Raw genomic sequence first — 23,784 nt, 5'->3', positions numbered from 1 at the left:
TATCTACCTATCTATCTATCTAGTCTGCCTACATGTCTTTATCATTTATCACTTGTCTGTCTGTCTGTCTGTCTGTCTGTCTGTCCGTCCGTCCATCCGTCCATCCATCCATCCATCCATCCATCCATCCATCTTTAGCTATCTAGCTAGCGATCTCTCTCTCTGTCTGGGCAGAGAAAACAGGTAGAAGAATAGAGCCAGTGGGACAAAAGGGAAGATATTGAGCGCAGATATACTGTAGCATTTTTCAACGAATCAGAACTGAAGGACAAAGCGCAAGTGTAGGAAAGAGGCTGGAGAAGCGTGAGAGAAACCACATTCGGCTCCGTCTTCCGTCACCTTGAGTCCACGCCCGGCCGGCCGTCTCCATGGAAACCACCCGCGCGCTTCTCAGCGACCGTTCTTCCTTCAGTCTCGTGAGGCCCTCCTCGCGCGTGTTGCTCCCTTTCCTCGGGCCCGCGCTCCACTCGCCAGGCGGCTCCTCTTCAGAGGGAGACGGGTTTGGTTTCAGGGGGCGGCGGCGTTCATGTCGCGAAGGCGCGTCTCCGCCAGCCCTGAGCTGAGCTGGCGACAGGATCAGGCGCTGGGCACCACCATGCGTATCGTCCGGGAGCTGGGCCCCACCGCTTTCGTCCTGCAGGAGGAAGACCGGAGGGCGGCGGAGCTCAGGGTAGAAGAGGAGAGAGGGAGGCGGAGGGCAAAGACATGGGACCCTCATTCCCCTTTATGCAACCCGGAAAGGCGCAGAGGGCTCGTGTGGGTTTGGATGCCATATTAAGTATTTGGCTTTGCATTTTTTTCAAGAGACCAGAATTTATCTCTTGTAAAGCGAACCTGGCTTCTCCTCTGGCCCCCTTCCCGCTTTTAGCTTCACAACTAATTTTGAAATTAAAAGCATCTCTTAGTGGCACCACTGAATCATTACAACATAAGAACTCCCAGATTTGGGATGTTTTAACTGTGGATGGAGAATGCTTCTGAGCATGTAGAAAGTGCCTTTTGCTCCCTATAGTAGTTAATATCTTAGTTCAACATGTTTCCTTCCCTTAGAAAAGCCTGAGCGCTTGAAAGTGAAGGAAAGGATGCTCTGCCCAAACACTGCACTTTGAGTGTCACTATTTTCCTTTTTCATACTGATACAGGAAACTTATAATAGTGATTATATGCTCACTTCTTGTTGATTTGGGGTGAATTATAGTAATATTGCTATTAGAGAAGAGATACTACTAAGAGGTAGTCCTCTTCTTACGACCACAATTGAGCCCAAAATTTCTGCTGATAAGTGAAAAAAATTGTTAAATGAGTCTTGTCCCAATTTACGACCTTTCTTGCCATAGTTGTTAAGTGAATCTGGCTTGCCCATTGACTTTGCTTGTCAGAAGGTCGCAAAAAGTTCACACATGACCTTGGGACACTGCAACTGTCATAAACCTGACCCAGTTGCAAAATGTCTGAGATTTAATCACATGAATAAGAACACTGCAAGGGGGATGCTTCAACAGTTTAAGTGCGAAAAATAGTCATAAGTCACTTTGTTCAGTGCCATTGTAACCTTGAATGGTCACTAAATGAACTGTGGTAAGCCGAGGACTACCTGTATAAACCTATGGCCAATTCCGCTTGCATTAGCAATACTGCTGATTTGATCTTGTTTTATTGTTCTGAAAGTGAAGATTTTCCTTCTGCATACTCATGCAGAAAGCTCATAAACCAAGTGAAATAGTGGTTATATGCTCACTTTTGTTGATTTAGTGTTGGATTATAGCAGTATTGCTATTACAGAAGGGATACTATAAACCTATGGCCAAGCAATATTGCTGATTTGACCTTGATTTGATTAAAATTAAAATAAGGTATCCTATATATAAAACTAATTGATTATTGATGTGCAATTACTGCTGTTTGCTGTCATGTCATGAGCCACAGAGGTTTTTCTTTTCTCTGAAGCACTGTCATTTGACAAATAGTATTTGTCAATGTATAGTCATTCCACAAATCTCCTTGGTTTTAATATCCTCTCATTATCCCAGCCCAACTGATAGGCCCACAGAGATATATCGTATTACCCCATTTAGTGAGAGAATGCTGCTCCATGCACAAACACGCACCTGCTATTTGAATGGAAAACTCCCTATTGGACTTCTTATATTACACTTTGTAGCAAACCTGCTACATTTCCTGCTAGTTGAGGTACCTATTGGGATCCTATCTCATTATTTTTGCGAGTTCTTTTTTCTTTTTTGGTAGATATAAGCAGTTTTCTGCTGCCAGTTTTGTTTCTCCTCAGGGACAGTACTAGTTGCTCTATTCTCCATACTTGCAAGGGATAAAGCTACACATCTTGTGTCATAAAACTGTAGTCATACATCAAACTTCTCAAGTGTAGGCTTAGAGCTAATTTTAAAAGTATTAAAAATATTATTCACATTTTCTACATTAGGCATATTCTGGTTTCCTTATCGATGAGCAGCTTCAAGTTACATTTTGAAATTCTGTAACGCAGGTAGTTCTCATTTTACAAATGGTCAGATAACGATAGTTCAAAGTTATGACAGACCTACCTGGGGGTTAGTTATGACCTGGATTTGAAGTTCTGATGGTCACACTCTCCACTTCAGTCACATGACCAAACTTCAGACACTCAGCAGCCAAGCCATATTTATTGCCATTTACAGTGTCCCAGGGTCTCATAAGTGCATTTTACAACAGTTTTGTAAAACTCATTTACATCCTGGTTCACTTAACAATTGTGTGTTTTTGTTTTTGTTTTTTTTTAAAAAAATTGATTTATATGCCGCCCTTCTCCGGAGACTCAGGGCAGCTTACACATTGTGTTAACAATTGTGTTAATTTGACTGCCCCCAAAAAGGTCATAAAATTGGATTGGTCAAATGACTGACCTGTTTTATGACTCACAACTCAAAATCATGATGGGTAGGCTCCATTATGGTCGTAAATCAAGGACTACCTGTATGAGATTAAAAACATAAGTTAAAAGGTGCTAAATATATTCCCTACTTGCAATATGAAATTATTGAAAAGTTGAAAGAAAAGAATAGAAATAGTCTACGCCTTCTATATAGCACACACAGAACAAAAGTGGGACATAATGAACAATGCTTTTCAAATGGGAATTTGATGTACGTCACAACATTGCTAGTCTGGAGGAAAAATTTCCCATGCTGATGGGAGTATCTGATCAAAAAAGCTTTTATTGTTATGCTTTAATAGCTAAAATCTATTATTCATAATATGGAGTGCACACCCTAATCATTGAAGCAAACCTGTATGTATATTCTTATAGCTTTACAGAACTGCATTTTGATGTCATTAATGGACTTCAGTTGTCTTTTTCTTCTGTTTCAATGAATGATAGATGTTGATATCATATATTTTGAAGGTATGTGAACATAAACACGTTTTTCTGAGAAATAGTACATTAGAAGAGAAATAGTTGTTACACTATTTCTAGTACTATTATTTCTGTTTTCTAGTACTATTCCAGATATACCGTATAGATCAGGGGTCAGCAACCTGCGGCTCTGGAGTCGCATGTGGCTCTTTCACCCCTTTGCTGTGGCTCCCTCTCACTCAAAATATGGGTCACAACTGCCAATGTGCGACACCTGCTGGCACACGATTTATTGAGCTTTTCAACCCCCGGTAGGTTAACCATGGATAAATCCAAGAAAAGAAAAGTTTCAGAAGAAAAAAGAACATTTAATTCAACTACATATGCTAGTTTTGTGGCCACTCAAGAAATAGTCAGGCACGGGAAGGGTTTTGTGGCTCCCGGTGTTTTCTTTTCTGTGGGAAACGGGTCCAATTGGCCCTTTGAGTGTTTAGGGTTGCAGATAATATGAGTATAGATAATATGGGTAAATATATATGATTTTAGTAAATGCTATCTTTCTGCATCTTAGTTTCCATTTTTCTCCCTTTTATAAATGCTGTGGCATAATTATTAAGCATGTTTTCTATTGTTTTGGTATAAGGTTTCCCTGGGGAACCCTCATTCATGCAGCTGCTCAGTATTTCTGAAAGAAAAGGACCTTTGTAAACATATCTGCTGGTAAATTATTTTTATTAAAATGTAAAATGATATAAATTTCTCATTCTATATTTGATGTACATTCTGCACTGCCTCTTAATGTTATTCAGCTTTTTAAAAATCAGCTATTATTCTGCCATTGGGGAGGGAGGAATCAAAATAAGATAAAATAGACAGATAAAAGGACAAAAGAAGATAGGAAAGTAGAGGATCCTGAAAGATGAGAAAAAAGGCTTGTGTCTGAAGAAAGTAGAGGCAAATTATAAGGTTTTCTTCTAGAAAGTTTTAGATTGATTTTTTAGTGTTGGAAGACAAAATGTTCAGGGAATTCATTCAGGGCTCAGAGACATTTTTGGAAATAAAGATAATATTGAAGATCTGGCATTTTGCAATATTCCATTTTTATTTTTCTTTAATTTAAAAAGAATATGGGGAGTATGCATGTACCAAAAAAGGAAATATCTGGTTTGGAAATCCAATTAAATCTGTGCATAAGGAGAGCTCCTAAACATCCATCAGGGAAAAGAGAAGACAGCATAATGTTTCACCAAATACAAGTTGGGGAAGAGGGTCAAATAATTCCTTACTTTGTTTGCTGTGGGTTACAAGGTACAATAAGAAATATGAATGACAGTTGTAAACAAACAAGTTTTAGTAAATGTCATGTAGATGGAATACAACTTTAAGGAATATAGAGAACTGTCTGGCATTTTTGCATAATTGAGCTTATGTCCGTATGTCTTTAAAATGGAAAAGCCAATTGCATTTAAATCATAAAGTTACTGAATAAATTATATTCAATTTGCTTTTATTTTTAGGTTATTACTAAAAAAGTTCAAACTTCCAAGAGACCATGAATGTAGGTGTAACTTATTCTTGTCATTTTATTTTCTGTTTGAAACTCATTGCATGGAACATTTGTTGTTGTATTTGCATCCCCCAGAAAATCCATCTATATTCACCAACACTCAGATGATCATCCCGTAGCTGGGAGGGAGGGCAAGAATTTCCAACAAACAAATTGTTTGTTGCTGTGGCCCAGTCTGGTGCTTCTGCTGGGCTAAAAGAGTCAGGCTGAAGTTCCAAACTCTCCACGAACATTTGGTGGGCGTAGCCAACTCGACGTCACTCACTTTCATCAGTCACATGACAGCCCCTGAGCCACGCCTACCCAGCTGGTGATTAGGGCAGAGAACCGGTTGCTAAAATAACAATGGGAACCACAAAATCCTCCCTCTCTGTCTCCCCCTCTCTCTTTGTATCTCTCTATGTCTCTCTCTCTCCACCGTCTGTATCTCTCTATGTCTCTCTCTCTCTGTATCTGGTTGGGGCCTCCCACCCGAAGGAAGAAAGCGGCAAAGCCAGGAACCATGCACACCCCACTGGACCCCTGCTGCGCAGTTCTCCTCCCCCGCCTGCCAAGGGCAGGGGAATGATTAAATCCCCTGCTCTTCCAGATGAAATGAAGGAGGGCCGGCCATCCTCCCTCCTGCCCGTTTCCGCCTCCCAAAGCCGCTCCGGAGCCCCTTTTCTGGCAGAGGCCGAAATTTTCGTGTAGGCTCCGTGAACTGCCAGAGCGCCCACCTGGAAATCAAAGGCGCCGCTGGTCAAAGGCGACCCCGAGGCTCCAGTTGCCTCCATCTCCTGCTCACCAACCGGATTCGCACAGCGCCGGTTAGCAGCTGGTCTTTCTGACCTCGGGGCCCGTGGTAGCGCTAGGTCAGGTGCGATTCGGGCCAGGCGAGGGACGGAGGGTTCCCGCTCGGCGGACCCAGGCAGCCTCGTTGCCAGGTGTTCTTTGGAGGGAGCCCCGAGAGCAGCTGGTGAGAGGGATGGGCAGCAGTGGCAGGCAAAGGTAGTTTGCGGGGTGGCCGGGGGAGGGGGAGGTCAGAGCCAGGCTCGGGCGGGCCTCACCCAGCCCTAGAAGCGCCGGCTGCGAGGGCTTGCCGGCGGGGAGCCGGCTGCCTACCTGCTGAGTCTGGTGGCAGGATATGGTCCTCGGGCATATCCTTCCAAATGTGCAGTTTCTTGGAAGCAATATGGAGAGTCTAAATATAAGGAGCAGAAATCTGTTGAGTGTAATCAGGGCTGGGAGGCTGCCATGTTGGTTTTACATCCAGCAGATGGTGCTGTTTTTCAGTGTCAATGTCTTTCAATGTTTTCCAATGTTTTTCATGTTTTTACCTGTCACAGGTGTGACATGTATATAATATAGGTATATAAAAACCCGCCCGTAGTCGAATGCAACATTGTGTCAAAATTTGAAAGCAATCGATGAAGAACTTTCGGAGATGTGCGGTTATGTACAAACGGACATTTACATTTTTATTTATATAGATTTTAGGGCTTCATTATACACATTAAAGTTATTTTTTTTCTTCAACAGATGCTTTACAGATTGGCCTGTTAGAACGAGAAATTAACTATCTGCTTCTAAGTCCACAACTTGCTCCCCAAGTAAAAGTAATTGCCCATTCTCTTATGGAATTGAAAACAGTTGATGATGGGTATGTTAAACAAAAAAGTATTGATAATGAGGATATATGTCCTGTTTGCCAGGATACACTACTCAAAAAAATGCTTCCTGTCACTTATTGCAGGTGAGTCTCTGTTGGATTTAAATTCCTAGGAGAAAGTAACATATTTGTAATCATGCAGTTTGACTAATGGCATTTTCCTATATTTTCTTATAAATTTGTAAGAGATAATGTTTGGGGGGAGTTTTAGGAAGCACATTACTGCCTCATTTGGACTCATGTCCATAATTCCACTTTGCTTTAGTAGAAGTTAATAAGCTGACTTTGTATAAATATACAAAAGTATGAAGGCTATTGCTTAACGCATTGTAAGCCGCCCTGAGTCTCCGGAGAAGGGCGGCATATAAATCAAATTAAAAAAAAAAAAAGTGTTCCATGTGTTACTAGCAAAAGGTTGCAGCACTCCTCAGAATGGCCTTGTTTGGCAGGCACTGCTGCTGTGAGTTTGGCAGCAACATCTGGAAAATCACAAGTTGATCCCTGGATAGGCTATTTGATATTTGGACTCACAATTTTCAGGCTCACAAATACATTTACTGGTAGTACTCTCTGTCAGAATTTTAGTGCTATTTCTCTTCTTGCAGGGTTAGATTTTTTAGTGTAAATATTATCTATGTTGGTTTTCACGTTACTGTAGGATCTATTTTTTATTCTATTCAGATTAGCCTGAAAATTAATGATCATCAAATTGATGCTGGCTGTGAAAGCCCTGCATCCAGAGGTGGGATTCACTTACCTTCCCTACCAGTTCACAAATGTGAGCACGGATTTGGGTTTTTTTTTATTGTCTTAATTTTTTTTTATTTGGAGATTATTTTTGCATCACACAACTTTCACATCACGGTCCTAGTATGGTTTTCTAGTGTTAAAATATTGTCCATTTCTTTTCTAATGGATCATCTTGAATTTCACTATTTTTAGTAAGCTGTATATGTGCTCACAGAAAAGTATTTACCACCCGACAATTTGTCATTAAGAATTTGATCACATAAAATTCCATGACAACAAATGAAAAATAATGTAATTCGAGTGAAATTCAAATTTATTAAAATAAATATTAAATTTATTTAAGTTATGTAGCATTTCAAAAAATAATTAAGTAAATTTCTTGTGTACACAGGTTTGGTTGTGGGAACAACATACATATAGTGTGTATGAAAATTTGGATTGATCATCAGCGAGATTTAGAGAAAAATTCTTTAGTGAAGTGCCCTTTATGCAGGGAAAATTTTGCACCACTGAAGCTCATCTTGGAAGAATTCAGAAACTGCAAAAAACTTGTGACTGCAGCAGAAAAACAAAGCCTTAACAAACACCTTGGAATCCCTTGCAATAATTGCAGAGTACTACCCATTGAGGGAAATTGCTACAAGTAAGCATTTAAGTCATTTAACTAGTTAACATGAACCAATTTATGTGTAATATTTTAAACATTTTTTCTGTAAGGAATCAAAGATGAAACTTTTGCGATTATTATGAATAGCCATATGTCAATTATTGGCTCAAGTTTTCATTTAAGTTAATATATTTAAATAATTCCATGTCTCAAAAATTTTTCATGAAAAGTTTATTGGTGAAAAGCTTAAACTCACTGCCTAATGAATAAGCTCTCTGGCACCCAGCACAACTAGCTCCCTAACAAAAAGATGTAACAAAGCTTATTTTTTTCTGTGATTGTATATCTTGAATCATAGGGCTCAAGTTTTATTCACATTAATAATATCAATTTATATAGCTGGCTAGATGAGATTTCGATTAGAAAGTATTAAAACTCAATGTGTAACAGATTAAAACTCAGTCTGTAACTATTTTTAAAGATCTGTAATAGGAAATGATTAGATTCTAGTTTCTTTAAAAATGATTGACACTAAAAATGTAAACATATTTAGCTGTACAATTAATTTTAATGTTAATTATATATTTATACAGCAGCATACTGTATATCAAAATTATTTTTCCTCCATGAATCAAGAGTACCAATTAAATCAGAAGAAAAAAAAAGACATTTGCACCACCTAGTGTCTGTTTGAGAATTGGTTCTTTTCCCAACTTTCCTCATTTCATCTGAAGAAAATATAAATCAATTTATTGATAGCATCCAAGAGCATGAAAAGCTTCTAAACTATTGTGGGTATTGCACCATGGTATTTCAGTATATAAAATATTGTACATTTAGAGTCAAGTCTTTCCATCTTAGCACAGGTGTCCACAATGAGCCACAGTCATGAAAAAATGAGGCAGTTTCACCTTATTGTCATTGCATTCTGACATTTAGTGCAAGTATGGAACTCATAAAATTGGTGTCATGATGTCATGAGGCAGGTTTCTTCACTTTCTGCTCAGTTGCCCCTCTGCAAATTCATGTGCATATTAACTTGAAATTTTAGCTTGTTGGTCTATTTTATTTTAAAGTAGAACATTTCTTTAAATCAAACAATAGTGTTTTAAGGAAGGTTTGTATAAATGTTATCAATATTATTATTATTATTTCAAGGTGTACTGAATGCAGTGATTACCATCTATGCCATGGATGTTTTCAAAGCTTTTGTCATCCGTCACATACTTTTGCTTTCCGAGAGGTATAGTATAAATTCCCTCCCTTAAAAAAGCAAACCTTAATACATCAGTTTAAAAAGCAAGCAATAGTAAAGGAAACTTAATTCTTCCTATTATGCCTTGTCGGTAAATCAATTGTATCAAATACTGATTTGGTTATTTTATGTTCTTGTTTTTAAACAGTGATGAATATATTCTTGTTCTGTATTGTAGTCTAAAAATCAAAATAAAGATGAGATCCTAAGCACTGTTTCAATCCAATAAAGATCTCTCTGGTAGGAGTGTTTACATTTGAATTGATATGCATGTGAAGTGCTACAGCAAGCAAAGTTAACTTGAAGCTTTCTTCTTTTAGCTGCTTTCCTTTTCTGGACAGAATATTGGGTTTCCTTTCAGCCATGCCTCGGTTAATAGCTGTGATGCTTTTAACTTAACCAGTGGCCCACTAATCTAGTTCATTATATCTGTTCAGCAATAGAACCCCTCCCAAATCTGGAGTTGAGCATCCCACTACTGGTTGTGGAGAATTCATAGCCTCTGAACAAACACAGTAGGGGTGAAATATAACTTTTTAACAACAAAATTTTCCCAATTATCCTTCCTTTGTAACCTGCTTCCTTCTCCCTAAAATGAGAGTAAATATTCTGTGGCAGTTGATGTAGCTTTCTACAATTCTCTGGGAAAAGCAAGGTGTTCGTTGTGTAGAAATGTAGCTTCTCAAGTCATGCATAATAAATGCCTCCCTATCTGCTTCTCTGGAATTAAGGTTGAGAAGGAAGAGTTATCTACTGTATTTTTTGGAGTATAAGACGCACCAGAGTATAAGACACAGCTTAGTTTTTGGGGAGGAAAATAGTGGGGGGGAATCTGCCTACCACGTATTCATTTGGCTAGCGTCCTTTGCCTGGTTAGCTTCAGCACATTAGTTTGCTGGTTTTTATCCCCTGCTTGGGAATAAAAAACAGCTTCTAAAGCACAACTGATCTTTGGAGAGAGAAGCAATGAGAAAAGCAGGCAAACCACAGAGATTGCTTTACTCGCTAGCGCCTCGTTAGGGCTGAAAAAAAACTTCACAGCTGAGAGTGGGAGGGAGCAGGCAAAGCACAACGCAGATCCTTCATTCGCTAGCGCCTCATTAGGGCTGAAAAAAAGCTTCAAAAAAGCTATATTCAGAATATAAGCAGCACCCAAATTTTCAGCCTCTTTTAGGAGGGAAAAAAGTGTGTCTTATTCTCCAAAAAATATGGTATGTTTGATCTCTCCTTCATGGGCAGATAATGTTAAAATCATGGATCCTAGAATATAATTCTAAGGATTCATAGAACTAAAACTCTATAAAAGGAGCTATTTGATCTAGTTCAAAAGATATTTTGAAATGTCATATGTGTGTAAATGTGTAAAGATATTTCAAAAAGAAGCTGGCTTTTTATCCTGAAGGCTTCAGTTGAAAAAAACTTAAATAATTTATTTACTATTTTGTTTGGGGAGTTTTATCTTTGTTTAACCTGCCTATAATTCTGATAGTATTGGTATGCTCTGGTGCAGATTTATTTGCTCATATGACATACATAGTTTTTCAACTCTTCTGTCAGGAATACTGAGAGACCCGGCTGAAGTGAAGTTTGTAACTTGCTAATACCAATCCTGGATCAGAATTATTTATACAAACTGGAATCTGCCATCCTACTTGACCTGCTTCTTTTTTCAGATCCTGTGTTCTACTTGCTAATTAAAATAAACTGTTACCCTGTATCATCAAGTTGGTATCAACACTTAGTGATCACACAATGTGCGATCACACTATGTTCTCTAGGAAAATCTGTCCCAACCTGGCTTTTTGGGTCTTCTCATGGTCTCTATCACCATTGTAACTGAGTCCATTCACATTGTTGTTGGTTTTTGTCTTCTAAACAAAACATACAGCAGTGATCTGAGAAATTACAATTTATGCAGCTTTTTTTTTTCAAGTATTTTTTTTTATGTAAAGTGAATTCATTTTTCTGTATCGGTTTTACTAAAATGATAAATGCTAATAATTCCCTTTAAGCAATATGTCCTATTGCTTAGTTTCTTTATGTCTCTACTTCAGAAAAGGAATCAGAGATGGAAATCATTTGAACCTGAAGTGCGACTGTCAACAACAGAAGAAAATCTGAAGATTAATCCAGAAGAGAAGTGTAAAGAAGGAAAAAACAAGGAACAGTAAGATGAAAAATTCAATAAAATTCATTTCAGTGGTTTTTAATTAAAAAACTTAAGGAAGGAGAGGTATGATTTAAGAAAGCAGTGATATTAATTATATATTTTAATCAATTTTATTTAATATTTCATGTATTTATAAAGAATTGTAATCCATTCCCAGTGGGCTTCCATAGTTCCAGTGAAAGAAACATTTCTGTATTATTACTGACATTATAATAACTTTTTGTTATGTATCAGTCTGGGGTATTTATATGAAATCCATTCAAAATATTTCATCTTATGATTTTAATTTTTTATAACTAAATGTAATCCTCAACTTATTGTACCTGCTCATGTTCGCAAATGGTGATGGGCATTAAGTGAGATGATCTCGCTTAACAATCCCTACTTCTTGCTCTCCTTGATGTGGTTTTAAATGACCACACAAGCCGATAACTGGAGTACAGGATGCCTCAGGTGGCAGAGACACTGGGAGGCCTAGTGCAAGTGCACGATCTCCTGCCCCAGGGCTTATACACTCTGAGACACCTTGTGCTCCACTTCCCATCTCCCAGGATTCCCACAGCCCTTGTGCCTTCTTCCCCATCCCTGAGTCCCTGCAGGCCTTTCCTCTCTCCTTCAGATCCCTGTAGGGCTTGGCCTCTTCTCCATCCTGTCACAATTGCGTACTTACGATCTCTGGAGCTCAGGAAGGTAGGGTGGGAAAGGAGGATAGGGCACTCTATTTCAGGCAACATAGGTTGTTGGGCCAAAGCAATTTTCAGCTCTCTGACTGCAGTAACGCCGGCTTGAAAAAAATGGAGCCTTGTGGGATCCAAATAATGAAGAGGCTTCTTTTGCTTTGCTAACATGACTGAAGCAAAGCAAATCTTTCTGTTCCCTCCCCAACCTCCTAAGCTTTGGAGATCAGTGAAACATAAGTAAGGAGGAGCATGTGGGGACCGGAGAGGTGGGAAGCAGGCCTAAGCCATGTGGGGACTCAGTGTGGGGGAGGGGGAGGGGAGATAAGTGGGGGACACTGCAGTATCCTGCAGTTGGTCATAAGGGTGAATGACCACAGGAACGCTGCAATGGTCGTTACTTTCAGAATGGTTACTAAGTGATCAAATATAAGTAGGGACTACCTGTACATCAGCACTACTTGCATTGTTTTTTTGAAATAAGATTTTAAAATCAAATAAATGCATAAACTCATATGGAATAGATACTCTGTTACATCTCTTGCAGATTCAGCTGCATACCACAGCAGGTACTGAACTCAATACCCAATATGGTGATTAGGAAGGGCAGCCCTTTACTTGATCCAGGTTTACAGTGTAGACTCTGTTTGAAGATATTCTGCCTTGGCCAAGTCACAAGGACCTTACCATGTAATCACAAGGTAAACTGAAGATCCGCTTGAGCAGGAGCTTAGTTGTTTTCCTGAAACCCAGGTTAATTTCTGATACAAGATTTTTCAAGCCATCACAAAAAAAATAATAATAATAATAATTTAATGTATGTGTAATATAACATAAAGCCTGCATGCTGCTGTGATGTACCTTTTTAATTATTGTTTTGCATTGAGACAGTCTAGAGTTAGCAAGCAGAGTCTGGTGTCTGAAACATCTATTTGTGAAATAAAGAAATTCTGTTTCAATCATTAGTGGTAAAGAGTCAGGGATCTTGTCTACCACAATTCCCCTGATTTTTAGAACTAGAACCACAGCCACTTCCAGAATATGAACGGCTTCAGGATAAAATGGTGCCTTGTTCTCAATCAGATCATATTTATTATAGTTTCTAAACATTCCTTTGGTATTAATTAAAATACTTGTCACAACTACATTGGATTTTACTAAATCCAGGTTAGACTGTACAATGCAAGACTGTTAGTCAGGTCCAGCCTCAACCATGTAAACTCACTGGATGAGTTTGGAACAGTCACTCTCTCATCCCAACCTACATCACGGTATAGCTGTGGGCATAAAATGGAGGATCTCCCCCATATGCTCCTCCAGATCGGGTATGAAAATCATTAGTCTCTGCAGATATGGTTGTACAATGTTCAATGTTTTTTGAAAATTAGTCTAACTATTAGCTTAACTTTCTCTTTTTCGTGCATTGTTATGTCTTCCTATGTATCCAGTTTTTATCACTCCTTTCTCTTTCCTTCCTTTCTCAGTACAGGTCCCTTTTCCCATCGCCATCTTCTTGTTTTCCTGCTGCTTTGGCTATAAAGAGGAAGGGAAATATGCATTTCTATACTATTGCATTTTATGTAGGGAAAAAATGATTGGACTATGCAAATGAGGCTCAGTTACTTCTGTAAATAGGTTACCTTATTTTACAGGCACTTTTAATTCGTTAATTTATGCTTATTTTGTCCCATTTGTGCTGTTGGGGAAGGGGGGGGAAGAGAAGAGGCACTGATACTGTACATGTTAGGATATAACATCTGCACCTATATATATTGGGATAGCTCCAGCCACTGGCAGCTCTTAAGGTGACAAGATAGGGAAACTGTCTAGCCATCTCACTAGATCCAACAGAAGAGGCATACTCCAGGTCCTTTCTGAATATCACTGGAACCATGCCTTTTCTGTCTCAGCACCTTGTGACATAATCCCATTAGATTGGTCCATCGTTGCCAACCTTTCACAAAGCAATGAAGATCTGGATATGCTCCAATGTTGGTTTTTACTTTTTTGGAGAGTTGGGGGGTTCACCCCTTAATATATATTTTTTTTTTAAAAAAAACATGTTAGCCACCCATAGTCACATTTGCAAGAAGGGGAGCCATGTAAATCAAATACTTATTGGGGTAAATTCAGCTGTTACTTCACTTTCCCAGAATCCATTATAAACTTGGCTATGGCTGTGTGGCTACCCTTAACATGACCAAGATTTACTACTTATGTATTTTTCAGTTATTTTTAGAATCATTAGAATTAGTAGAAGCCACTTAAATACTTAAATCCCATTATAGGCTTTGCAAAAATCCAAGCATCCCAGACAGATGGCAATATAGCCGCTGCTTGAACACATCCAAGGAATGGGAGCCTTTTCCCTCTCGAAGTGTCTGATTCCCCTTAGGAAGCTTTTCATTCAGAATCTGCCTCCCTGTAAGTTAAATCCAGCATCTCATGTCCTGTAGTCAGGAATAAGTTAAAATAATTTATTTCAGATATTTGAGGAATGTGACCATATCCTGCACTCTTTAAACGTTTTTATTCCAGCCTTGTATCCATTAGTGATGTCATTCAACCTATACTTAAAACTAGCTTGTTGGAATATTTTATGAAGTATCTTGCTGAATCTATGATCCACTGTGTTTACAGCAGTTCTACAGGCTATTAAATAACATTACCTTCAGTGATCAGTGAGAACTAATTTTATTTCAAAGCCTTCTAAATGAGTAACTATCCCTCAGTAACCTGAACTCATTTGAGGTGATCATTTTGAGCGTCTGAATACATAAAAAGGCAATTTATATTGCTTCAAAGGAAACAAGTCAGCAATTTCCTAGTTGTTTCCTAGCAATTCCAATAAACCTTAATTAACAATTCTCTTCAAATGCATGACACAAGAGATAATATGGATGTTAGTAGACATCAGACATGTCTCTTCGATCATGGCATTTACCTGCCTCAAAGAACTGAATGGCAGTTCAGATGTATTATTTCATTTCACATGTAATATTTGACTCATGCAAGATACATAAATAATGTTGGCGGAAAATTACCAAGTCTTAATACATTATGTATTTTATTTAGTTCCACAGAAAATGCATTGACTGTTGGTTGCAGAAAGAAAATGCATGTCCTATTGATGACCATGTTGTATATAATCCATTAACCTGGGAGACGGCACCAAGCAAAGACAAAGTAAATCAATTAGGGTCTCAAGCAAAGCATCTCCTTGCAAAGCAGCCTGGGCTGGATCTTTTTATACCAGGCACTGGATTATCTATCAAACAAATAAAGTCTCACTGTGTCACAGAGGTATCTCAAAGTAGTTTTCAAGGAAACTGTAACAAGAAAAAAAATTCTGCAGAGACAGAGCAAAATTTAACATTGAATGGTTTCAGCTGTCCTTGTACCAGAGATGCTGGTTCTAGCTTGCTTAACACTCAAAAACCAAGACATTTGAAATTTTCTAGACATATGAAGGGTTTAGTCCTTATTCCAAAGGCTCATACTGATAAATTTACTGATAAAGTAGTTGGTACTGATTTAAGATTATGCACAAACTGAAAGACAGATTAAAATTGTAACGCTGCATATTTTTAAAGAAAATAGATTCTATTGTAGTTATTTGGATGTACAAAGGATCCAGATGCTTCAGTTTTTTATATAAATGTTAAAAAATTTTAATGTGAAAATCATTTTTATTTGGTTTGATGTTCAATAAAAAGTTTTACATAAAATAGTGTTTATCAGCATAAAAAAAGTCTCTAAGGTTTTTTTGGCTCCAGTAAATTCAACTTTTTCTTTTAAGACTAAATATCTAAATTACATTTTTGAATATATAAAATGATAAAGACCCAACCATTTGACATTCAACTATTTGTCCCAATTCTGTTTCTTAACTGATTTAAACTCTAATTTCAGCTTAAACTGTAACTACACATTTCTGTGGAAATATTTTTCTTGCTACATTTGGTAACTGTTTTATTGTTTTAACTAATAATGTTAATCTAAATTCTAAACCAAGTTTATACTTATTAGCATCTTCAGTGTTTATGTCCCTTGGGAGATAGAGAGATGGTTAATAAAAACATTTACTCTTTCTTGCTGATAGAAGTAGAATCCCCTACAAAGAGATAAATTGCTCTTGTAATGGCATTGTAATTAAAAATGTTTTATTTAATCATGAATGGTAGCTCTAGTATGAACCAGCAAATAAATGTAATAGGAAATATTGCTTTTATGAACAATAAATAGCAAATATAGCAAATGTTTTACAAAACTGCCACCCCTATTAATGTATTAAAGTCGAGTTGTGTAAAAGTCCCCAAGTATTATCCTGTTACTTCTTTCAGTTTATGTTAATAAAGAGCTGTACATATTTTTGGATTGCTCAAGTGCTGTCATTACTAAATTTAGTATTTGCAATGGTTTAAAAAAAACTCAGAATATGAATGAAAATAAGAATGTTGGATTTGAAGTGATGCACTAGTAATTCATGCACATTTAAGAACCATATGCTATATTCAAAGAGATATTTTCTTTTATGGAGAAGAGAAAACACCATATACATTCAGGGTGTACATACAGTCAGAATTGCAAGTCACCATGATCATTAAACAATGACAGAATGTGGAATAAAATAATGGGAATACTTGAACCAGGCATTCATATATGCCACTTCATGTTTTCTAACCAAGATTATAATTAATACTAGAACATCCATATGGATCAACAATGACTATATTTCCAACTCTCAATATAATGGGTTCACCATGCATGACTGTCAAGACTGTCACAACCCTTTAAACCTAGATTCATTATTTCCAAGCTTGTCATTCTGAAGCAGCAGCACCTGCAGGTATTATCTAATGTTGCCTAACTCACTTCTTGAAGCATGGCATCTAAGCAATTTCTGCAAGCTGTTCCTTTCAAGAGTCCCTGATACTAGTATTGTGTAGCTGTACAGTGAATGGCTGTAACACATTCTCCATGAGATGCAACAATTTGTTTTTTTAAACAATCAAGAATCACAAAGTTATTGGTAAGATTTTTTAAATTAAATTTAACAGTGTTTTATAAATTATAAGATATAGACAATCCATTGGCACCGCAGTAGTTGCACAGACATAAACAGCTATTCCTGGTAGAAAAATGTAAAAATAAAATGAAAAGGATCAGCATTAATAAACCATAAAACAAATTTAAAATATGCTGTGAAAAAAGAGTCCTTATTCTCGTTATCTAGTAAGGAAGGGCTAATATGGCAAGAACTGGGCTACAATTTCTGCAGTGAATTAGATTAGATTATCAACCTTTACATGATTCAATGACTAGTCTTAATTAATAGTGAACTTCTTTTGAAATAAGCCACTCTGCATTTCTTTCCCTTAACACAAAGCACTATAGCAATATGAAACTGGTGCAGCATATGTATGAGAAAGTATCAAACTAGTCTCTTAAACAGCAACAATGGAAAATGGGCTGTCTGCTTTGGTGGTAGGTAAAAATAATAACTGCACTGAATGATAGAGAGGGGCAAACTTCAGGCCTCTACTTGGCAGGATGAACAGGTAGGCCCCAATGCAGCAAGACTGACCTAAATGATGTAATTTTAATGGCCAATTTTGTAAATATGGAGTCTAAATTTATCTAAACATCTCTATATATCACATGGGGTTGGAATTGTTGAATATTCAGCAGTTCCTCTATTAGAGAATCTCTCAACTTTTAACAATATATGTCCTAAAGGGTTTATTTTAGTGGTGAAATAAACTGAACTGTTTCAATGTCTATTTTAGATTCTGTTCTGTTTTGTAAGCCATTGCTGTTTTCAAAATTGGATTTCCAATACAAGCTATACTCTCAAGACTGTAAGCATATGTATATTTACTTATTTAGCAGGAAATTCCATTGAACTATAAAGAACTTCCTTCTGAATAAGCATGCATAGAACTGCTCTGTTAACATGCATGCAATACAGTAAAACTGAACTGGTATGACATAGAAATACATTTTTAAAAACCCACAAAGATTCTATATATGCTGGAGAATTACACACCAGTATATTTTAAAGTTAAAGAACAGTGTATCACAATTAGGAAATGTACAATTATTTGTCAATTCTGTTTGTTATTTTCAGAATTAGTTTAAATTTCAGCCAATACAACTAATTGATACAAAATGCTAAACAATGAATTATTTCAGAAATATTGATTAGGCATTAAGAGGAATATCACCATCAAAAGTTTACTAGGCATAATTCTATCAGTGCTGTTTAAATATAAAATGGCAAAAACATTTCTTGTTTGAAAATTATTTAATATTCCAAAACGCTTAAAATGTCCGGTGCTATTTCAGTGCATGTGTCACATATGAAGGGAAAAGCACTTATTTTCTGAAAGTGACTTCCAAAAATAGTTTAATATACATTATATTTAAGTCATTAATATATATCCCACATACCCAGAGAGGTATTTGTGCTTAGATTAAATTTGAAATATTCTTAGTCTTACCCTTTCATGCACACTCTGGTAAGAACCAATAATGTGAACAATTAAAGAGGTAAAGATTTTTCTGGTTGAAATAAAATGTTTAAAAGTTATGATATTTATGTAGTTATACATAACTACATATGTAGTTATATAAATTATATTAAATTATATTAATTATATTATAAATAATATATAAATTATATTAAAGTAATAATTATATATAAATTATATTAAAGAAACCAAAATATAAATTATATTATAAATTATATTATATAAATTATATTAAAGTAACCAAAATATCTTTACAATCCCCAAGGCAGGTCACAACTTTTGAACACTCCTAACGTTTGGAAATTGAAAATTTAAAAATTTAACATGCCCTACTTAACAAGCTGCAGATGAGACAGTAAAATGTTTGAATGTAAAATGTAGATTGTATTTTTAAAAAAGCCTTTGGATGTACTACCATTGTAGGATTCAATGCTCCATTTATTTCCAAACTGAAGAAAATGTCCATCTTGTCTCAGATATATTCTGTAAGCACATACATATTTTCATAAAAAATCCACTACTGCAGACTATGGTATGCATATTACACTAGTCCAGTAAAAGTAACTCAAATCCTCAGAGGATCTATTTATCTCTTTCCCATCAGTTCATACACAATGACCTGCAAATAAGTAGAAATTCAAATCTCATAAGTTGAGACAAACCAACTAGAATATTTTACTCAAAATCCATCATTTCTGTATCATTGTGCCTTTCAAAGTTCCATTTTTTCCTCACATTTAAGAAAAGGAAACCCAAAATGTAGGTAGTTCAATAAAAGTTGTGTCATTCAGAACTACTCCATTTTTGTTCTGACAAATCTTTTGATTTTGATTGAAATGTTACTATCCTTCCATTCATAGTAACAAATTTATGAGGGCCTTTTTATTACTTATATTCATTTCTCTGTATTATTTCAAAACAAAAAAGCCCTATGAAAGTATTAAAAAGATAACTAAAAAATGTTAATATAATTTTTTTTCTGATCATATATAAATAAGTGATTCTCTGTCCATTAATAAATCCCAAACTTTTAACATTTAATGTTAGATTTTTTAGCAAGGTAGGATATTTTCTGTTCACTCTCAGAAAGACCATTGCCACGCTATAAGTTGGAGCATTTCTGTGCCACCTGTCCACTGTCCACCGTGAACCTATAGTTCCTGGTATCCAAATTTTCTGTTTATTTCAATGTAAATGAGACAAATGAGTTTTGAACTGAAAAAATAGGGTAGTTAACGCTTCAACCATGATTTCAGAGGCTACAGCCTTACTGCAATAGAAATAAGCCAGTCCTCAAATGATTATGAGAAGACAAATGGAAAAAGGAATATGAAAAGCCTCTAGTTTGCATAAGTTTCATTTTTCTTTGACTTTAGGAACTAACAAAATTAGTATCATTAGATTTTTCTAGCTGATTGCAAAAATCAAAATTCTGGAAAATACTTTGGTTAACATGATTCTCTAGCGATAATTCACTTAACGGAGATCTATTTTTCTCTTAGCCAAAAATGAATTATCAGAAACAAATTTATTATTCAAAGAACAAACAAACATTTGTGAACATTTCTTTCTTCTATAGTTCCTTCTTTTATATCTCTTACAATCAGTTCTTCATATAATCAGTGTTTTAACTCCTTAATGAATTATATAACCTAAGGATGGCTGTTGTCCTACAGGCCAAATCCCAGTTTTCATTCAATATATACAGATGCCCCAATTGAGAGTCCCTGAACATGTTCATAGTGCACAATCCAGTTAGGACACACAGTACTTCTAGTGAATGGTAAATCAGTTGACAAAGTACACTTGCCATGTTTAGTACAAAGACATTATGTATAATTGTCTAGCATGAAATTTTACTTTTGCCCTATTTGCAGAAATGGCTAATGCCATTTAGCATTTGGCCATGTTAATGCCTATTTGTCAAGTCCTCCTTCTATCCCCCAATATATTCGCCTCCCATTTTTACACCAATTCTTCTACTTTAAAGTGTCTCATAACAAACACATCAAATGTAAATGGATGAATATTTCCATATTGTATTAAAAATATTAGGAAAGATATAGTACAAACTTGTTAACATCTTAATTACGATCTCCACTGAAAAGGTGATGGTGAAAGTTGTTCAGGGGAAAATAATAGGTTGTCTTTTAATTTCAGGTAAATGTATGCATTTTTAGCTTTAATTGTGCTTTTATGTGAAACAAATTCCACTGAAATCAACAGAATCTATTTCCAAGTAACTATATTTGGGGCTGCAATGTGTTTGTTTTAGAGGACTCCATGTAGATTCCAAAATCCATAACTTTCATTAAGAAAGGCTTATCTATACACATTGGAATCCTTCCCCAGGGAACTTTCCAAAATCTTCCATTTTGCATACTATCAAACTATGATGTTCTCCTTTATTTTGTCTGCCTTGCAGATTTATTATCAGATTAAAAAATTTGGGTATAACAAAGTGGTCCCACTGTCCCAATTTTTTTATTAACAAATTATATGTTATGGCTAAATTTAACTCCAATAGATTTTAACATCCTATAAGCAACAATTGACTTTCATGACTTATGACAATGCTAGCTGAAAAGAGTGGCACATTATCAAATTGCCTGATGCGGCATCTCTTTTATCTTTTTAAGGCTAGTACAGAATGCTGTTTCTGGTGGAAATGTCTCAAAAGGCATCTTTTTGGCCATGTTTACAATGGCACACATTGTGGGCATAAAAGAGCCAAACTCTGCCTTTATTACAACAATATAAATCCAGCTATCCTAAAAATGGAGCACAATTTGGCTCAATACAAATTGGAATGGCAGAAGTCTTCACACTAGAAATACCTTCTGGATAACAAGTCCTTAATTTTCCTTCCCCCGCCAGAAAAAGCTATATAGGAATTATAGTGAGGCAGGATGTTCTATTAGATACGAAATACAAGATCTCCCTATTGGCATTTCGATGAAAAATACCATACTACACAATATCAAACCATATTATGACAATTTCCATTATCAGACACTAGTTGCAAAAATAACACTTTTTTCTCAACCAATGCAATTTGGTATCAACAAAACTTCTTCCTTGCCAGTTGTCTAATTTCAAAGCATGTAAATGAGATGCCATACTAGTGTCTTCCAGAGAATGCAAATATGTCCTTGCAGATACACCACAGAATAATCTTTCACATATAGTTTTACAAACGTCCTGATATTATAACAACTGTTGAAAGCAAGATGAGCTGGTTTTCAGAAAACAATACTCCTTATGAAGGTGTAATCTGCTCTGTGTCTTAAAAAAGCAATGTCACCTAAATCTGACTGCCCCACTGAAAATGACCAGTGCAAATTTACAAATAAAATGATAGAGAGGAGGTAAAGTCTACTGGACATGAAACAATCAGAAGATAAACATCACTGTAATGTTAATTTTTTGGAATGAGTGGTCTCTCGTCTCTTTTTTTCCAGATGTTTGTTTTGCCTTCTGTCTTAGTTAGACGTGGTCTTCCCTGTTTCTTCCCAGGGGGAGGGCTGGCCTCGTGTTTTTTTGCCGTGTTTTTTCTTCTAGGCATCTCTTCCAGGAGCTCTTCCTCTATGATGGGGTCATTACTTCCTTCTGGCATGTGCTTCACAGCTTGATCCTCCGGGGTTGAAAGCATGGTCCCACATTCACTGGTACTCAGATCCAAGTCTTCTAGGTAAAGTATCTTAGAATGCTGCGTGCTTTTAATAAAGGTTTTCTCCCTCTCCAATTTTCGACTTGGATTATGCTCATTCATGTCCACACCTGAGTCTAAGCTAGTATCATTGCTCTCAGTCTTCCTGCCCTTTTTGAGATCAATGAACGAATGCCTCACTTGAGCTATTGGTTTGCCATCCAGTGACACAAACCACGCTCTTGGATGTGGACACTGTTTTCCTTTTGAAAGCTCAAGTAAGGTTTGCTCTGAAATGCCCTGAAGTTCTGATGAAAATGGTGTCATCACCACAGCTTCATTTAACGTTCCTGGGACAGAAACTGACTCCAGCAAGCTACTGGTGTAGCGGCCCCAGTTGGCAGTCTGAGGAGACAAGCCTTGTTGCCTATCTATAGCCACTGTTTCATCTCCGGAAGTTGGTTCCTGCAAGTGAGCATGCATTGGCATTTTGGGCAATGTCTGCGTATAACTTTCGTGACTCATACTCTCCATTACAGGGGTATAGACTAACTGTCCTTTTCTTGGTAAAGTAGCTGACTTTGCAGCATGCAATTGCTCCTGGGAGTGAAATAGTTCAGATGTTTGAAGCATAGCACCAGGCTGGCTATAGAGATGCATTAATTGTTCTGGGAGGGAAGAGAGTCCATAGATTTCCTCAGTCATTGGGAGATACTGATTCTGTTCTTGTACATTTTGGGAAGGAGGAAGACTTCCATTGAAGTGTTTAACTGGCGGAAGATGTCTCAATTCTGTTTTGGTTTCCAAGGACTGGGGGGAGCTCCTACACTGGAGATTTTTACCAGAGAATTGATATGGAGTACCTTCTGTGTAAACTTTAAAACTGTCTTGGGCTTTCCTCTCCTCACCTTCAGCTGAAACCCGTCTCTGGGGGCTATAAAATGCTACTCTGGGTGAATACAATCTAGATTTGTCCTCTGGCTTCAAAGACGCTTTGGCTGCACCAATATGATTTATGTGAGTTGTTGAAGTTGTTTGGTCTTTTTTTAAAATATCTAGTTTAGTAGGATTTTTCTTTCTCTTTTTTGGACGACCACATTTATCCCTAAAAAAAAAAAAGCAAAATAAAAAAGAAGTATTAAAACTATGCTTTAATATAGATCACTGCAATTAGTAGTAGTCTAACACCACCAGACCAGAGATGGTATTCAGCAGGTTCTGACCAGTTCTGGAGAACCGGTAGCAGAAATTTTGGGAAGTCCAGCAGGTTCAGACCAGTTCTGGAGAACCGGTAAATACCACCTCTGACTGGCCCCGCTCCCATCTATTCTCTGCCTCCCAAGTCCCAGCTGGGGATTTTGTAGTAACCTTCCCCTGGAGTGGGGAGGGAATGGAGATTTTACAATATCCTTCTCCTGGAGTGGGGTGGGAATGGAGATTTTACAGTATCCTTCCCCTGCCACACCCACCAAGCCATGCCCACAGAACCGGCAGTAAAATTTTTTGAATCCCACCACTGCACCTGGCTTATTTATTTATGTAATTTACAAGCTTATCTTTCTTGTAAAGGAAGAAA

General features: G+C 36.9%; 2 protein-coding genes across 5 annotated transcripts in view; one reads left to right on the top strand and one right to left on the bottom strand.

Annotated features, from left to right (window-relative positions):
- Positions 1–277: 277 nt before the first annotated feature.
- On the top strand, positions 278–16,395 carry ZSWIM2 (zinc finger SWIM-type containing 2). Of its 3 annotated transcripts, none has more exons than XM_034429105.3 (9): positions 278–670; positions 3,996–4,072; positions 4,870–4,910; positions 6,438–6,651; positions 7,709–7,960; positions 9,083–9,167; positions 11,234–11,346; positions 12,574–12,727; positions 15,102–16,395. In XM_034429105.3, the coding sequence occupies exons 1-9, from the start codon at positions 527–529 to the stop codon at positions 15,579–15,581; spliced, it is 1,560 nt and encodes a 519-aa protein (XP_034284996.2). In that variant the 5' UTR covers positions 278–526; the 3' UTR covers positions 15,582–16,395. The 3 variants fall into 3 exon arrangements, with proteins under 3 accessions (XP_034284996.2, XP_060544039.2, XP_034285005.2); XM_060688056.2 differs by having other exon boundaries at positions 289–416; XM_034429114.3 differs by having other exon boundaries at positions 369–756.
- A 2,581-nt stretch (positions 16,396–18,976) lies between these two features.
- FAM171B (family with sequence similarity 171 member B) overlaps positions 18,977–23,784 on the bottom strand; it is a 40,027-nt gene continuing 35,219 nt past the window's right edge. For both annotated transcript variants that reach the window (XM_034429090.3, XM_034429098.3), the window contains exon 8: positions 18,977–23,313. In XM_034429090.3, coding sequence (XP_034284981.2) covers positions 21,978–23,313 — 1,336 coding nt within the window. In that variant the 3' untranslated portion in view covers positions 18,977–21,977. The remainder of the gene's footprint in view (positions 23,314–23,784) is intronic.

This window comes from Pantherophis guttatus, chromosome 1 (assembly GCF_059756535.1).
Source record: "Pantherophis guttatus breed Tessera chromosome 1, ASM5975653v1, whole genome shotgun sequence".
Taxonomy (NCBI): Eukaryota; Metazoa; Chordata; class Lepidosauria; order Squamata; family Colubridae; genus Pantherophis; species Pantherophis guttatus.
Note: the sequence above shows the minus strand (reverse complement) of the source record. Positions and strands in the feature narration are given on the sequence as shown.

Bases quoted from the DNA above. Each gene is read 5' to 3' on its own strand.
- ZSWIM2 (XM_034429105.3), top strand. From the start codon at position 527: ATGTCGCGAAGGCGCGTCTCCGCCAGCCCTGAGCTGAGCTGGCGACAG. The intron at 671-3,995 runs GTAGAAGAGGAG...TTTTGGTATAAG, and splicing joins GGAGGGCGGCGGAGCTCAGG to GTTTCCCTGGGGAACCCTCA. The intron at 7,961-9,082 runs GTAAGCATTTAA...TATTATTTCAAG, and splicing joins ATTGAGGGAAATTGCTACAA to GTGTACTGAATGCAGTGATT.